At 41.5% G+C, this 17964-nt stretch overlaps 1 protein-coding gene across 1 annotated transcript; it reads right to left on the reverse strand.

Moving 5' to 3' along the window:
* Nucleotides 1–437: 437 nt before the first annotated feature.
* Nucleotides 438–15602, reverse strand: ALOX5AP (arachidonate 5-lipoxygenase activating protein). The gene is made up of 5 exons (XM_089508202.1): nucleotides 15524–15602; nucleotides 12472–12571; nucleotides 7773–7843; nucleotides 5501–5582; nucleotides 438–1144 (listed from the first exon to the last, which is right to left on the reverse strand). Exons 1-5 carry the CDS (start codon nucleotides 15591–15593, stop codon nucleotides 982–984), a joined length of 486 nt encoding a protein of 161 aa, XP_089364328.1. The 5' UTR covers nucleotides 15594–15602; the 3' UTR covers nucleotides 438–981.
* Nucleotides 15603–17964: the final 2362 nt, after the last annotated feature.

Consider the following 17964-nt stretch of genomic DNA (forward strand, 5'->3'; position numbering starts at 1 on the left):
TAAACACTATGGCCTCTCAGTCTATGAAATTATCATACCGGGGTTAAAACGTTCCCCGGTGCGTTCTAACAGGGGCAAGCATGGAGCGTGATGGGAGCGCGATGGGGCTCAGAACGCTATTTTACCGCACAGCGGAACGCCGCCGTCGCCACCGGGCGTTCCCATCACATTCCCATTGAGCTCCAGGGGACGCCATTTCTGGGAACTGTTTCAAAGCATCCCCAGAAATGGCATCCCCTGGAACTCAATGGGAACGCGATGGGAACACCTGGCGGTGACGGTGCCATTCCGCTGTGCGGTAAAATAGCGTTCTGGGCCCCATCGCATTCCCGTCACGCTCCGTGCTCGCCCCCGATAGAACGCACTGGGGAACGTTTTAACCCCAGTGCAATAATCTTATGTTTCAAGTTGCAAGTTTCTGTAAAACACATCACTAAGAAGTAAAGGAAATAATGTGCAGTAATAGTTGTAAATCATTTTATTTAAAATTCTAACATGCTCTGAAACAAACTAAAAAGAAAGTGGTGTACCATATCCTTCATGTTTTATCTATAAAGCTAATGCAACAGTAATAGTAACTGCCAAGTGTCTTGGTCTATAGCTACCCAAATGAGAGCTGACTGTCCTAGAAATTCAAAATTCATGAAGACTGCAGAATCAGGCACTACATCTTTACAATTAAAAAAAAAATCCTTGCACTTAAGAATCCAATGAACAAATGCATTTATAGAAGGGGACTCAATGATTTACAGGAACATACTACTCTTCTCCACAAAGACATGTGAACTGCACACAATAAATCATCTTCTTGGGGTGGGGGAACTGTGTTAAATCAAAACTACAAAGTCCCTGGGAGCTTTAGATTGATGGCGATCTAAAAGGGGCTTTGTAGGTTCTTTTCAAACATCTGCTTCTGGATATTGATTGGCTAAGCATGCTGACCTCTTCTATTCTCTCTCACCTCTTTCTCTCTCCAGAGCATCAAGGAATAAGTAAGAGTGGGGAGATGGTATTGGATACAGTTTTTATATACATTTGAAAGTCGCTTCCCAAAAAGACGACCAAGTAATAATTGAGTACTCCAGCGACAGACATAAGAAACAGGAAACATATAAGGCGTTTTCCCAACATGTAACCAGGAATGCTAAAGAAGAGAAAGGAAAAGGCAACACGTAAGAATATATTGATTCACTGGAGAAAAAGCAAGACTTCAGTTTCTCTGTCACTAAGGTCAAGCTCAGCCTAAATAGTGCTGAGATGTTCAGATTAATGGGGTCAAATTCTGCACACTCTATATCTCTTCAGGCCAATTAATTTCATGTGAGCCACGCATGTGTAAACCTGTAGTGAAAAACTGGTTCACGGTGCAAAATGTGTGCATATTAATAATAAAGAGTGCTCTATTTAAGAGACATATAAATCTTGTACTGGCTATTAAATCAGTTAGTCACTGATTATATGTGAAACCAAATTCACTAGCTTTACATTTTCAATACACAAACCTGGTATGTATATGGGGAAGCTAAACAGCATATGTTGATAAAGACATAGTCAGGTGTGTCATTAGGGAGTGTGTGGACTACAGCGGGTGACATCCTAAGCGAGGTGACACCACCAATCCCCAAATGTCTGCCTTTGGGCAGAAATGGGATGTGGTATTCGCTTGTGTCACTTTAAAATCCTGGAACTCAGCAGAAGAGAAGGTGTGCGTGAGATGAAACCCAGAGAAAGAGAGACCTCTGGTTTTTTTTTAATTTACTTTGTCCAATTTTCTTTAAAAACATCACATCTTACCAAATTTTTGCTTTAATAGTATGAAACTATGTAAATGTTAATACATTTAGGCCATGCCTATGATATTGTAATTTAATGCTACAAGTTTAATTTTGCTAATTGTTTATGTCACAACTATTGCCATCGCACTTTGTGATAGACAAGAATTATGATTTACGAATAACATTAGTAAGAATTCTGTATGGTGTGGTATGAGAGGAGGTCAATGAGTGACACCATGAGTTACCACACCAGGTGACGCCAACCCTAGTGGTGCCACTGGATGCCAATGTGAAGTTTCCCCATAACGGAAGAGTAGAAGATTGAGGGTATAGGAAACATTTGCTGTTGTTGCCCAAGAATCAGAGAGTACAGCTGTGGTTGTTGTTGTTGTTGTGTGTCTTTAATATTTCTGACTTATAGTGACTTCTGACTTTACAGAAAAATCACAGGGTTTTCGTGGCAAGAATTCTCTAGTATTGCCATTGCCTTCCTCTGAGGCTGAGTGTGACACGCCCTAAGTCACCTGGGGGTTTCAAACCCATGTCTTCCAGACTTCTAGCCCAAGACTCAAAGCACTACATCACACTGGCTCCACAATCCACTATATATGTCTATTCAGAAATGAGTCTCATTGACTGAGATAAATAGGCGTTCATCTCGATAAAAGGTACAGGATACCTGCCCCATTGAGGCGTGAGAGAGTCTGGTGTATCATACTGTTCAAGGCACTTGATGTGAGAGTCACAGCTTGGAAAAATTTGATATAGGTTTCCCCCTTTCTGATTGCAAGGAACAGGTGACAAAATCGGTTGCCAGATTCTGTTCAATGGCGATTAGTTCCTGCAATTTTTTTTTTAAAACAGATGCAAAAATTCCCTGAGAGAATTTAGATTAATATCTAAGTTTGATTTTTATAATCAAACCCTACAGCACAGATAATTTGATTTTACTTGCTGACTGGATAATACATTGTCTGTATTATATTTGGTCTGTTCCCTGGCTTCACATGAAGTAGTTTTAGTTTTTCATATAATCATAGAATCATAGAGTTGGAAGAGACAATTGAGATACAATCATTAACATCCCATCTATATTATATAGGAAATGTTTTATACCCTTGTTAAACTGATCATCCTTCCTAGGATGACAGTAGTGTAGGAGATGGTTATTAAAGGATTATGCTTATAAACAAATATGTTAAAGTTATATTTTAAATATGTAGTCAACCTTCCCAACTTAATTACATAATGGAACATTTAGGATCTAGTTGTCTAAGCTATGAACATATATGTATTTTGATGGAATATAATACATTAGGATGCCATCTATTATTTGTATTATTGGGATCAGTGTCTTGAACTATCTGTGATTGCTAATTTTTTCTGTTTGTATGAGCTGGCCAAGTGCCGTAAATAAAAGTCATTCAGCTCGGAAAAATTACATTTTTCATCTACAACTCTCAGCCAGAAAACTATAGCTCCCAGCAACCATGCTGGTTGAGGGAACCTGTAGTAAAAATATGAACTTCTCCAATGTCTGGTTGAAATCTAATGTTTATTGTTCAAAACTCACAGAAACTGGGTAACACAGCAGTGGCAATGACAACTCGGGCATTCAAGCTTTGAAAAATGCAATCCCAGTGGAATCAGGAGGAAAATCTACTTTTGGGGGATGGGCTGGCCAATTGGGGGGTGCATCTACACTGTAGAAATAATGCAGTTAAGTGCTGTAGCACCATTCTATGAAATCCTGGGATTCTCTGCCAAAGAGTGCCAGTGCCTCACAAAACTACAAATCATAAGATTCTGTGGGATGGTTCCATGGCAGTTAGTGATATCAAACTGCATAATTTCTACACTCCTATGTGGCTTGCATTCTTTTAGAAACTAGAATCCTTAAGATCCAGCTATGGGTGTTAGCCAGATAAAAGGAAAAACTGTTAGATACCTGAGAGCTACATCCACTTTTGGTGTTTCCTTCCCAGACCAACAGGATTTGGGTTATCCTGTTCACCTCCCCAAAGCTTGGAAATGGTGGGTGGAATTATATTGGTTAGAGTAGATCCATTCAATGAGTTGCTGGATAGTAAGTCAACCCATAAGTAAATCCCACTGATTCAATGGGTCTGCTTTAGGTAGGACTAGCAACAGAATTTAGGCTGGTCCTTGTAAATGCCAGGTCAGTTATAATAAGACTGCAACCTTATATGGTTTTTGTTTGTAAGCCTGAAACACAGTTTAGAAATATTTTAATAATTCAGTAACCCAAATATATACTGAAAAATAAAGAGTGCATATTCAGAATTTCTTAATAGGTAAGATATACCTAAAATGCACTTGCTGAAAAACAAAAGGGCCAGGGATCTAGGAGTCCAAGTAGATCACAAGTTGAACATGAGTGAACAGTGCGATAAGGCAGCTAAAAAGGCCAATGTGATTTTAGGCTGCATCAATCGAAGTATAGTGTCTAGATCAAGGGAAGTAATAGTTCCCCTCTATTCTGCTTTGGTCAGGCCCCACCTGGAATACTGTATCCAGTTCTGGGCACCACAATTTTAAAAGGTTGTTGAGAAACTGGAGCGTGTACAAAGAAGGGCAACTAAAATGGTGAAGGGTCTGGAAATCATGCCCTATGAGGAACGACTTGGGGAGCTGGGGATGTTTAGCCTGGAGAAGAGAAAGTTAAGGGTGATATGATAGCCCTGTTTAAATATCTGAAGGGATGTCACATTGAGGAGGGAGGTAACTTGTTTTCTTCTGCTCCAGAGATTAGGACCCGGAGCAATGGATGCAAGCTACAGGAAAATAGATTCCACCTCAACATTAGGAGGAACTTTCTAACAGGGCTGTTCGACAGTGGAACAAACTCCCTCAGAGTGTAGTGAAGCCTCCTTCCTTAGAGGTCTTTAAACAGAGGCTGGATGGCCATCTGTCGGATGCTTTGATTGATATTTCCTGCATGGCAGGGGGGTTGGACTGGATGGCCCTTGTGGTCTCTTATAACTCTATGATTCTGTGATTCTGTGATTCAGGTATGTAGAGAGTCAGCCTGGTGTAGTGGTTTGACTGTTGGACTATGATGAGAGACCAGGGTTTGAATTCCTGCTCAGCCATTGAAACCCACTGTGTCTCCTTGGGCAAGTCACACTCTCTCAGCCTCACAGGATGGCAATGGCAACCCCCTCCCCCCCCCCGAAGAAATGTGCCAAGAAAATCCCATGATAGGGTCACCTTAGGGTTGCCATATGTCGGAAACGACTTGAAGGCACACAACAACAGGGATTATGGTACTAGGGGAGAAATTTTGAAGAGACTGCTGGGCAAAAATGTAGCCTTCTAGATGTTATGAGACTGCAACTCCCACCAGCCCTTGGCAGCATAACCAGTGGTGAGGAAGGCGGGTGATTGTAGTCCAGTCCCATGTGGAAAGCCACATTTTGTCCACCTCTTTTTTAAGACTTAAAATATAAGCATTTGTTTTAGCCATTGTCTCAAAGAAAGTACCCTATCCCAGGCCTGCAAACTCCACAAGGGTTTGACATTCCAAAATGGCATTTTCTGCATATTGTTTTATTTTGATGGTTCTCCAGGTGAGAACGAAGGAAAATATCAAAATTAACCCAACTAATGGAATGGAAAAGATGCCTGTTAACGTTTAGTGAAGGGGGACATGCATGTGAATGCCCATCTGACAACTCTGGAGGAGATAAAAACTAGACAGTTACCTCTGGCTTCTCTCCCCCATGTAGCCAACAAAGTACTTCTGCCTCACATACAAGTACATCAGTCCAGCAAATGCTGCAGGAGCTGAAGAGAAGAAAAAGGGGAAAAAAAACATTTTGGACACTGTTAGTTATCTAAGTCAGATGCAAATCTGTTTGGGTTGTAGACAAAAGAGTGCTATCTTGATGAAACACGGATATTATTTATCTGTTCATTTAACTCAGTTTATGCCCTGCTTTTCTCTTGGTATGGGACGCAAAGTGATCTACAATTGTTTTAAACACAAGTAAAATCTTACGTTTAAAACGTTTTTAAAAACAATTAAATAACTCATGATTAAAAAAACAGTTTAAAGCCATGGCAGTTAAAGCAGTGCCAAACTACACATTTAGAACATAATAAAAATGATAGAAGCACAACACACATTGCCCAACAGCTTTCTGCCACATGACTTAAGTCAAAGGCCTGCCGAAATAAATTTTTTAAAAGTCTTTGCTTGCGGGCAGAAAGAGAAGAGGCTGGGGCAACTGAGTCTCCTGCGGAAGGGAGTTTTACAGTCTGGTTTTCTGTCATGTCTTCGTCAAATGTGCGTATGATGCTGGTGGGATTGAGAAAAAGCCCTACCCTGAAGACCTTGAAACTCACCCAGGCATTAGCTGCATCTACACTGCAGAATTAATGCAGTTTTACACTGCTTTAACTGCTATGGCTCAATGCAATGGAATTCTGGGATCTATCATTTTGTGAGCTATTTATCTTTCTCTGCCAGACAGCTCTGGTGCCACAACAAACTACAAATCCCGTGATTCCATAGGATGGAGCCATGGCAGTTAAAGCAGTGTCAAACTGCATTAATTTTGTGTTGCGGCAGCAGCATTTGTAAAGGAAGATATGGTCTTTTAGATAGTCTCATCCCAAGCTGTGTATTAAAAGAATTTTGAGAAGTGCTACAAAACTAAATTTCCCAAGGTTCACAGATTATGATACAGGTTTACAGGGACTAAAATTACAGAATACAGTTTTATAGAGCTAAACGTATACTTGTATGTCTTCCCTAATTTGCAAAGAGCCTAAAGGTTTTAAGGTCAGGCAGTTTTTCCTTCTTGTAAATGTCTGTGCTTGAGCCAAGCCTGGATTTAATGGTAAATCAAGACCCAGTTCAAAAGCAGTTGGTGATGACTGAAACTTGAAACACAAACTGCAGCCTGAGTGAGCAAGGTGCTGTTTCAACCATCAGGCTTTGGATGTGAAGCGGTTCCCTGTATGGTCTTAACAATGTTAACCACGGACTTTAAAAAGTACTATATCCAAAGCATAGATCCCACAGTCAGGATGCTGGATTTTCTTTAAAACAGAGATGGGCAAAAGGTAGAGTGGGATTAAGCAGTAGATCTTTGGGTGATTTCCCAACAACAGCCATAATAAAATGACTTGGAGAGCATGGCTTTTTTGCAATAAGGACTGTGAAGTCAGTTCGTTTCTAGTACTGGAAAAACGTCTTGAGTTCTTAAATTTACAGGTAGTTTTTTGCATCTGGCTCTGATTGGGAGATGCTGGGGTTCTAGTAAAATACTAAGTAGATCTTGAAGTGTTCTCATCCCTGCTTTAAAGGGGACCTTTAAAATAGTGTTTAAGTAGGAACAGAATATATTCAGGCACTGAGACACCATTATCCATACTTAACTATTAACCAAAATGATTACTTTTCTTTTGGAGACTGATTGCCTTTTTATAAATCTTTTCATCAGCCTAGAGCCTTTCATTTTAAACCATTTAGGCCTGCCAAAGTTCTCCCTTTCCAGGGCTCCTGTGTGAATATATGATTGTAAGTAAAAACTGAGCAAATAAAATATGCTCCAAGTTGTGGGTCAAGGATATGCAAAGTTGACCCTCCACTTATTACTGAATGGTAATTTCCATCAACCTCAGCCATCATAGCCAAAAGTGGGAAATGCTGGAAGTTATGGTATTAGGAGGGCTGTATTTCACCCACCCCTAATTTAGATGCGCCAGTGGGAAAACTTTCACCACTGGCTGAAGGTTTGATTGTCACTTAACTATTAAGGGTGCAGGAGCAATGCCAGGGACAATGCCAGACTTGGCAATCTAAATATCCATTCCATACTCACTCTGTGGTGCAACCCCAGGACCCTCCAGATGTATTGGAGCCAACTACAACTCCCATTCTCCCATGCCATCATGCTAGTTTGCCATGAACCTCAACAAGATTAACACAAGGATTACAGGAACAGATCTGGAGTGTGAGCACATTACCTTGGCTGCACAGCAAGCCAGCACACCAGAGTAAGGCAAGAAATGTAGGATATGCATCTTTGCAGTTTTGGCTAGGGGGAAAAAATGGAATAGCATCATACTGAAATGAAGAAAATATGTACACACAACTTAAAATACCAAAATGATAGGCATGTTGCATATGAATAAGTGGGCAGCTTAATGCAGAAGTAAGAATGACAAGGATCTCAAAGGCGTGCTGGGCATAAAAACCAATCCCTTCCTATATTCCATTACAAGTGTTAATCCCCTTATCTACAATTTTTCAGCATATGTATTAATTATGCCAGGGTTAATCTGAAATTATGTCTCCAGGTCCAGTTCTGGAATATATGCTCAGTACAGGAATTAGTGCATTTACCTGGCTTGGTTAAGAATGAAATGCTTCTTCAAGCCAGCTAGTACTTTTTCAAAACACAATGATGTAACATGAAACCATGCCTATATCATTAAGGAAGAGGAATGACCAGCAAGCCTTGGATGTACAAGAAACAAACAGATAAATAATAGATACTTCCCCTTCCTTCTCCAAAGCAGTTACGTGATGGAGTTTGAAAATGTTTGTTTCTGATTCAGATTAACTGCCATTTGTGGTGCCTGGGTTTTGAAGTGCCAACTTGATGATCTTGCAGTCGTCAGAGTCAGCGTCTTAAACACTGAGCCACCGTGTCTTACAGTGGAGTTTTATGCAAGTTTACTCAGAAGTAATACCTTATGGCCGCTATCCTGTCAGTGATATATGAGCGCATACCTGTGCTTTACATGCACACATGTCTCTTTTTGGATGGAGCGTGAGGTGCTATTCTGTAGCCTTTTTATGCAACGTCCAAAGCTCAGTCCATCACTGTTGCTTACTGGTGTGGAGGGAAGAGATCAGTGAGGCATTTCAACTAGTATATCTTTCAGGGGGAGCGAATGGAGGGTGTGCTTCATCGGTGAGTTTCTTCCCCCTTCCTTTGCCTTCTAAGCCAAAATACGCTCCTTCAGTGAATAGCTTCCTCACTCTCTCCCCTTTCTACTACTAAGCAGCAGCAGCAGTAGCAGTGACCTCTCCTGAAGTCTGACAGTTGAAGAGGAAATTTTAGACAGGGTACCAGGGGCTCGAAGATAGCCCCTTACTCCCCTTTTGCCCCCCTCAAAAAACATGAGGGGCAGACAGGACATGGAACTGTTCAAGGGGGATACTAAGCTCTGCTTACTTGATCTAGCATCTCAGCCATTGTGTTCAATTAAACATTACTCCTAGGTAACTGTCTTCAAGATGGTAGCCTGCAGAACAAGAGGTCTCTTGATGTACAGCAGTTCATGTATGTTGTTGTTGTGATGCTCAGGGACAACTGCTCCTCAAAAACGGAGCTTAGGTGTGGTGTCCCCAATGCTCTTCAACATTTATATGAAGCCACTGGGAGAAATAATTTGTAGACATGGGGCAGGGTGTTATCAGTACCCTGATGACACCCAAATATATTTCTCCATGTCTCGGTTGTCAGCGATGATGACAGATGGCATTTCTCCCCTCAATCAATGTCTTGAAGCAGTAATGGGTTGGATGAGGGAAAACAAACTCAAGCTGAATCCAGACAAAACTGAGGTGCTTACAGTAGGGGTCCCTAAACCAGGTATTGGGTTGCAACCTCCAGTCCTAGAGGGGTTCACGCTCCCCTTGAAATACTGTGTTCGCAGTCTGGGGGTACTTCTTGATCCGTCGCTTCAGATGACAAATAAGGTGAATGCGACGGCCAAAAGTGCATGTTATCAGCTTCAGCTGATACGCCAGCTGCACCCTTTCGGGAGACCTCGAAACTGTAGTACATGCTCTGGTAACTTCAACACTCGGTTTTTGCAATGCACTCTGTATGGGGCTATCCTTGTACCTACGGTAGTCCAGAAACTTTAATTGGTACAGAATATGGCAGCCAGGTTGGTTACTGGAGCAACTAGGAGTGACCATATAACACCTATTCTAAAATCACTCCATTGGCTTCCTATTGGTTTCTGGTTGCAGTACAAGGTGCTGGTTATTACCTTTAAAGCCCCACATGGCTTGGGCCCAACTTATTTAAGGGATCACCCGTGCACTCAGGTCCTCTTGGTGGAACTTATTGCAGCCTTTTAAGACCAGGCTAACTTCAACCTCCCAGAGGACTTTTTCCGCAACCGCTCTCAGTCTGCCAGACGAGATCCGTCAAATCACCAACTTAAACAGTTTCAAGAAACCTGTCAAGATGGATCTTTTCTGGCGGGCCTTTCCAGAATAAAGTACTTGGCCACTGTCATCTCCATATGTGTTTGGCTCTGCCTACTGTTTTAGCTAATTGTTTTAAATATCTATGTTTTAATGTTTTTAGGTATTTTAATTCTAATTGTTTAATTCCATTTTAAGGGGGCGGGGAATATTGGGTATGTACTGTTTTCGTTTTAACTTGTACGCCACTTTGATTGTCCAGACAAAAAGTGGGATATAAATTAAAAGTTTGTTGTTGTTGTTGTTGTGTGCCTTCAAGTAATTTCTGACTTATGACGACCCTAAGGGGGACCTATCACACGTTTTTTTTGGCACGCTTATTCTGAGGGGTTTGCATTTCCATCCTCTGAAGCTGTGAGTGTGTGATTTGCCCAAGGTCACCCAATGGGTTTCCATGGCCAAGTCAGAATTCGAACCCTGGTCTCTGCATGTCCTAGTCCAATGCTCAGACCATTACACCATGCTGGTCCATACAAGTCTTATTTGGTGTAGCCCCGTTCCTCTTTACTAGAGAGTTTATCACACACGCCCCATTTTCACCATGATAGTAAGGGGAACCGAATACGTTCCGGTTTGGAAGCATTCCCTCTCACATGTTTTCACAATAGTGTGACTGGGGCCTCACATGCTCTTTCACATTCCTTCCTAATCCTGCCCTGTGACCTACCTAGTGTGCCTTTCAGCGTTTTTCTCCATTTATTTTGGATTTGCTGTTTTAAAATGCAGTTCCAGAGGTATGCTAATATGAGTTTTTTAAAAGTAAAAACAAATTAAATTTAAATTTAAAAGTGGGGGGAGCCTGCCTAGGAATAGCGAGTGGGGTGGGGGACAAGGGAAACAGGAGGAGACTATGGCGGGATACAGACGGGCAGGGGAAGACGTCTTGGAGGTGTATTCTGCTGAATACGGAGTCTCCAGACCGCCCACCCCAGGGGCGTGGCTCAGGAGATGGGGCTTCCACATGGGGGGCAGTGAAGACGCCTCACCTGGGGCCGTTTCTGACCCGCAGTTTCCAAACCGCCGCCTCGGAGGACGCTGCAAAGAGAGAGGCAGCTTCCTCACGGGCGGCCAAAAACGGGGCTTTTTTTTCCCTTTGCCGGCTGGCGGATGCGCAGCTGCAGCGCTAAGCGGCGGCGGCAGAAAGCCTATGTGCACATTTAAAGTGCCCAAGCCCCTTTAAAACTTTTCCCCCCGCTCTGCCCAAGAACAATGGTGGTCTCCTGCCAGCTGGTGATCAGCTGGTGTTGGCATCCTTGTCCTCTTGCACTTTGCCAGTGTCACCAGCATCATAGATGCCTCCTCTCCTTTGGTCCCCGCGCTCCTGCTGAATCTGCAATGCACAGCCACAGCTGTCGCTGCTGCCACCGCTGTCCCCCTGCCATCCCCCATCACCTCCCTTGTACATATGTAAATATTTACAGTTTTAGCGGTTTTTATTGTTAGGTGAAAATGGCACAGGAATGTGTGTAGGGGCTCACTTTAAAGTCCAAACTTTCCAAGCAGCGCATGCGTACATGTTGCTCTAGGGTTAGGATTAGGGTTAGGGTTAGGGTTACGAGTCTTAAAATGCGCTGCAGCTGTGCTGCAGCTTCCACACCTGCATGGCAGCTGACACTGCAATTAAAGCCTGACTGCAAACTGCGCATGTTCCAGGACCCCGACTCATTATGCGACGCAGCTGACTTGGAGCTTTTAAATGGGCAACTTAAATTAGCAGCGTAGCAATTCTGGCGTACCGGTGCAGCAGCTTACAGACGGAGCTGCGCAGCTGCGCATCAAACGGAAAAGAAGCGGAGAAAAGCAGCACCTTTTTAATGCCGCTTCTTCCCGCTTGGGGCGTGCGGGGGGCGTGTTCATGGCGGCATTCAGGTAAGGCCCGTCTGAAGGCTCTACCTTCATGACGTCATGAATACACCCCTTTTTGCCCGTCTGTATCCCGCCTATATGATGTTTATCACACTATGCTCTTAAAGTGCTACTATTCCACTTTGACTCCTCTAGCTGCCTCCTGTTGCATTCTGGGATTGGCAGTTTTAAGGAGGAGTATTTAGAATTCTCTGCCTGAGAATTCTAAATACCCCTCCTTAAAACTGCAAATCCCACAATGCAACAGGAGGCAGCTAGAGGAGTCAAAGTGGAATAGTAGCACTTTAAGAGCATAGTGTGATAAACATCACTGACTGCCCAATATCTTAACTACCTTGCAAATAACATTTCATATCTGAGGACTAATGTGACAGTAGCACGTTTGGGGGTTTATTGACAGATTTTCCCATCAGTGACAAGATGTGCTCTGACCACACTTGTACACCAAGGCAATGATGAGATGGAGATGATGTCGTTCGATAAGTATTGCCAAAGGCGCTACAGTATTTTTAAACTTTAATGGTGATTTAAAAGCTGCGATAAAGTCCTAGAAAATGCAGGAATACTTACTTGGCATTAAAGACACGCTCAAAGGCAGATGGAACTGCTCGCTGAACAATTTTGCTTATTTTGCTCTTGCTTTCCTCTTCAACTTTGTGTGCAAAGAAGGCTATTAAAGAAAAATTGTACATTTTAAATATTGATATCCCACTTTTCCTTCCAGTGGAAAATCCATAGTTATTAATACATAATCAGAAGAATGGCACATGAAATAGCAACACAAATCTTTCAGTAAGATGACTAAATTCAAATTAATGTATTGGAACAGCTGAATAATAAATGATAATCTTTCAATAACATAATCGTAGTAGTTAACTGCCCTACACGCTGTCAGTTATAACTGTAACTGATTTAGAAATATTTCATTTCAATAAACAGCAAAGCTAATTGAATTGGAAGAGGAGTGGATAAATACAAGAAATATAAAATGTGATAAACTACAATCACTCTTATATATCAAAGGCAGCAGTATAATAAAATTATTATTATTATTATTATTATTATTATTATTATTATTATTAAATTGCACTTATATTAATGGCCTTCAACATATGCTTGCCCACCCAAATAATCCATGCTGAGATTCCATTTCAGAGTTTGAAACATTTCCCTTTTTTTAACTCCAACTCACAGAATTCTCCATTGGCTGGGGGATTCTGGAAGCTGCAACCCAGTCCAAAAATTAATGAGTAAACTGGCTTGAAAAATAATGACATTTAATAAAAATAATATTAATAATTATGGTCTATAACAAAACAATTTGTTTACATTATGGCACAGCAAAATAATAGATAAACAGCTGAAGAAGTAGACTGAAGTCTACAATAGCTCATGCTGCCAACTTCTTTCTTTCAGTTAGTCTCAAAGGTGCTACAAGATCTCTCCACATATTGATTCTACAGACTAACACTGCTATATTTGAACTCTGGACATTGATATGTTATTCATAAACTCCCTAAAATTTAAAAATCATTTTTTTTGTACTGTAACCATAGTAATCGTATGATCAAACAAAACAGAAGTAGTTTTTAACAGCACCAGGAAGAGAAACCCAAAGGGACTGCAGGAAAAGCTTAAATGGTGCAAAAGCTTTTTATTAATAAGAAAGCCCAAATACAGAAGTGCCTGCTTCCTTCCTTCCTTCCTTGGCCTGCTTTGTGGTTTTCTGTCATTTTTAGTTAGGATGTATGGGACTTCTCCTAGAAAAGACATGAGGAAAAAATCCATCTTTTGCTCCAGAATATTATATCTATATACATTATGTACACATTATTGCAATAAGCTCACAGTATCTTTTTTGTACTCAGTACTTCTTCTAGAGTTTGGCTGCTCAACCACAGGTATGTAGTGTCTAGATCAAGGGAAGTAATAGTACCACTCTATTCTACTTTGGTCAGGCCTTGCCTGGAATACTGTTCTGGGCACCACAATTCAAAAAGGATGTTGAGAAACTGGAGTGTGTCCAAAGGATGGCGACTAAAATAGTGAAGGGTCAGAGACTTAGAGAGCTGGGTATGTTTAGCCTGGAGAAGAGAAGGGTAAGAGGTGATATGATAGCCTTGTTTAAATATTTAAAGGGATGTCATATTAAGGATGGAGCAAACTTCTGGATGCAATGGATGCAAGCTACAGGAAAAGAGATTCCATCACAACATTAGGAGACACTTCTTGGTAGTAAGAGCTGTTTGACGCTTCATTGGAGTGAAGTCTCCTTCTTTGGAGGTCTTTAAATAGAAGCTGGATGGCCATCTGTCGGGGATGCTTTGATTGAGATTTCCTGCATGGTAGAGGGTTGGACTGGATGGCCCTTGTGGTCTCTTCCAACTCTATGATTCTATGTGTTTGGATGAGTGAACTGGGAAAGAGTGGTATCACTGGGATGGTGCAGGGCATGAAGATTACACCAGATGATACCCCAGAAGAGGAATGACACCTGGTGGGGCCCTCCTGCTGTGGCCAAGGGGCAAGCACACCTCTCATGTCTTCCTTGCCGGCCTGACTCTCTCCCTGGGGACCAGCTAAGGAAGTGGCAAGGGCAGCCGGTGAGCAAGGCAGCAGGAGGGGAGTTCGGGGTAGGTGGCTGCCCCCCCACCCATAGTAGACTTCGTTGCACCAGGTGTCACTAAGCCTGGTGATGCCACTGAATTGGGCTGACTAGAAATTAAAGTCTTTAAGACAAACGGAAGCATCCTTCATTCCTCCTTTCTCCTATGGTGCTCATTCTCTTTCTCAGTTCATCTCATTCACCAAGTCTATCACAGCAAGAGGCCAGGGAATGTGAAGGGACACAGCTCAGCAATCAAGTGTATGCTTTTTATGCAAAAAGGCTTGCCTAAGTTTAGTACCTGGCATCTCTAGATAGGGCTGGGGAAAACCCTACCTGAAACCAGGTGACTCGTTGGCAACCAGTTTAGACAATTAAAGTCATACATAACAGTATTTGAATCAGTCTAAGATAGCTTTCTATGATAACATTGTGCTGGTACTGATGCTAAGTGCACCATTGGAAGGCATTTGCTTTCTCAAAAGCTGGTGCAGGTACTGTCTGAATGCCTCAGAAGGCATCGTGGTAAAATCACTTATTTGAGAACCTAAGTATTTAACAGCTAGGTCAGTTTATATAGATCATTCAATTAAACTCCCTCTGTTCTACTTAATAAAGCAAACATTTCTGTAACCTGTCACATGCCTGCTTCTCTCACTATAATTCTCTTACAATTAATAGAAGTAGTTTTCAAAGAGCTGTCTCAGTCTGTTTCAGCATAAAATGGGAAAGGGCTGCAAGTTCAACCACTTCCCCAGCCCCTTTTCCATTTTATATTAATTTAAGGTTAACATCATTTGTCCAGAGTGAATTGTTTGGAGCCTGACACCACAAGCACTGAATTCAACACAGACAAACCAAGTCAGAGGGGAAGAATTGGTAGAGAAACTCTGAAATGAGATGTCATGCACAAACACAGAACTAAAAAACAAATGCATGAACGCAGGGTCCTTTGAGTTTCCCTTACCAATACATAATGCAAAAGAACCTCCCTCTTGCTGTAACCTCCACTCTTACCATTTTGGACGACACTTAAAAGTGTGACAATGACCAGAAGTACAATATGCTCCACAACTTCTTGATCCATTTTGTCAGAGTGACTGTGAAGATGTTCTGCTAAGTCTTCTCTAGCAACTGAGCCAGACAAACCACAGAAGAAGGAAGTGATAGATCCTCTTTAGATTGCACCATGGAACATATCTGATGGCTTCACAGCTAAACTGAAGCACTACAGAAATACAATATATTCAGATATGTGATAACACACGTATCTTTCTTGGAGATGGTGATAGCTTTTTAAAATATATACTTGTATACTGTGTGTTTTGGTTGGTCTCATAAAGGTATCACTGTTTGGTGGATTTTTATTGTTACTGCATCTGGCTTGTGGTCATCCTCTCTTTCTACTGCTTTCCACCATTCCTAGTATCATTGTCTTTTATAATGATTCATTTTTCCTTATGATTTGACCCAGTATGACAGCCTCAATTTAGTAGTCATGCTGCCTTCTAGAGAGAGTTCAGGTTTGATCTGTTCTAGGCCCCATTTATTTGTCTTCTTGGCTGTCCAAGGTGTCCTCAGTACTTTTGTCCAGCACCACAAGCTGATTTTCTTCCTACTTGCTTTTTTCTCCTTTTTACTGTCTAGCTCTCACATCTGTACCTGGTTTGCGGAATACAGTGCCTTGGACTATCTGCACTTTACTGTTTAGAGTTAGGTCTTTGCACTTTGACTATTTCAATTTTCTTATTATCTAAGATGAATTCTTGTAGATCTCCCATTGTCATTTTTTAAAATGTTTAACATTAATCCAATCTTGGCACTTTCCTTCTTGACCTTCTTCAGTAATTGTTCCAAGTCTTTATTTCTGCTATTAGTCTTGTGTCATCTGCATATTTTAGATTGTTAATGTTCTTCTCCCAGTTTTCAGTTCTTCTGTCTCCGAATCTAAGCCTGCTCTGCATACTGTATTTTCTGCACATATGTTGCATGTAGGTTCTGTATATGTTTAGAGGCAGCTGATTAACTTAGGGAACCCAGGATAGGCCCAATAGAATATTTTGTTTTGTTCTCTGGCAGAAGGAAAACAGCCAAGAGAGTTCAAGTCAAACTGGCAAGAGCTGCCAGTGCTGACTTCCAGCGTCAGCTGCCTGAGGCCGTCACTTCACTCTGCCCAGCATTAGGGCTGATTCTGGGGAAATGCATAGGTGCAGCTGACATCTGAGCTAACAGCGTAATCCTGTGCATTCTTTCCTAGTGTTTCTTAGTGCTGCCAATCAAAATAAATTCTACAACCATTCAATATTTTCTCTTCATTAGTGTGTGTAATTAAAAAAATATTAAAGAAGTGGTTGAAAAAAATGGGAGGGTGCCAAGTGGAAGACAATGACATTTAGGACCTCTTCCATATTACCAAATAAAATTCTGTGATAGAGGCAGGGTACTTCCATGAGTTAAGCCTTACCTGTGAGCATGCCAAAAGCCCAAATCTCACTATGTTCAATACAGCTCAAGTGAACATGAGACTGTGGCCTACATTTTAAATTATTTATTTGAGTGTTGTAGAGCTGCTCCATGAGACATTGGCTGCCAATCCATGATGGGTTTCCACAAAAGAAAGATAAATTGTAGCCACTGAGCAAAAATATGCTGCCAGGCCAAAAATATGCTGCACCCTGAAAGGGAAAATCCTTAGTCCCCCACATCAGATGGCACTGCTAAGTAGAGTAAAATGAACTTTTGTTGTGCGGTGTGAAGAACAGGTTACAAAGTATTAACCCAGGATATGTAATAACCTCAGGATCAGAATGGGGCAATCAGCAAGTTACGTAATAAAGGGCTGATGAATGATCACTACACAAAGTTTGGATCAAACTGGCAAATACTTACCAACCTTTAAGGAATGGCTGAAGTTTTTTTCCTTAGACTGTAAAAGAGATGCACAAAGTTGTGAGAGTTTTATCTCACATTTATAGCAGCTAAGAGAGCTATCCCAGGAAATCATTTATAGAGAAGTAGAATGAGCACCCCTCGACATGCTATGGTTGCACCACTGTCTTACAGTTAGAAAAGAGAAGTTACTTACCCTCACATCTATGTGCAGCTTCAGGGCCATGTAACATATGATGCAATATCAAGGCAGGCAGGAAACTCATACTGAATGAGAACATTGGCCTGAATGTGCCTCAGTATTTTGCACATTGACTGGAAACATTTTTTTGCATTAAAGACCTTCTGTGTGATCTACCCCTGAACACTGAGATGATGGTTCACATCGCTCAGATACAGACATACCTGTCAGATGGTGAGGTGAAGTGTAGAGATACCTAAATATTATTTTTATTTAATTCTGCAGACAAATATAGCAAGGAAGTTGCTTTTATATCCTAGTATCCTATTATTTACATGGGTACATACACAAATTGGAAGAAGATTCTACAGTGTACATTTTTAAAAAC

Source organism: Sceloporus occidentalis, unplaced genomic scaffold (genome assembly GCF_023333645.1).
Source record: "Sceloporus occidentalis isolate IW3139 unplaced genomic scaffold, rSceOcc1.0.p SCAF_2, whole genome shotgun sequence".
NCBI lineage: Eukaryota > Metazoa > Chordata > Lepidosauria > Squamata > Phrynosomatidae > Sceloporus > Sceloporus occidentalis.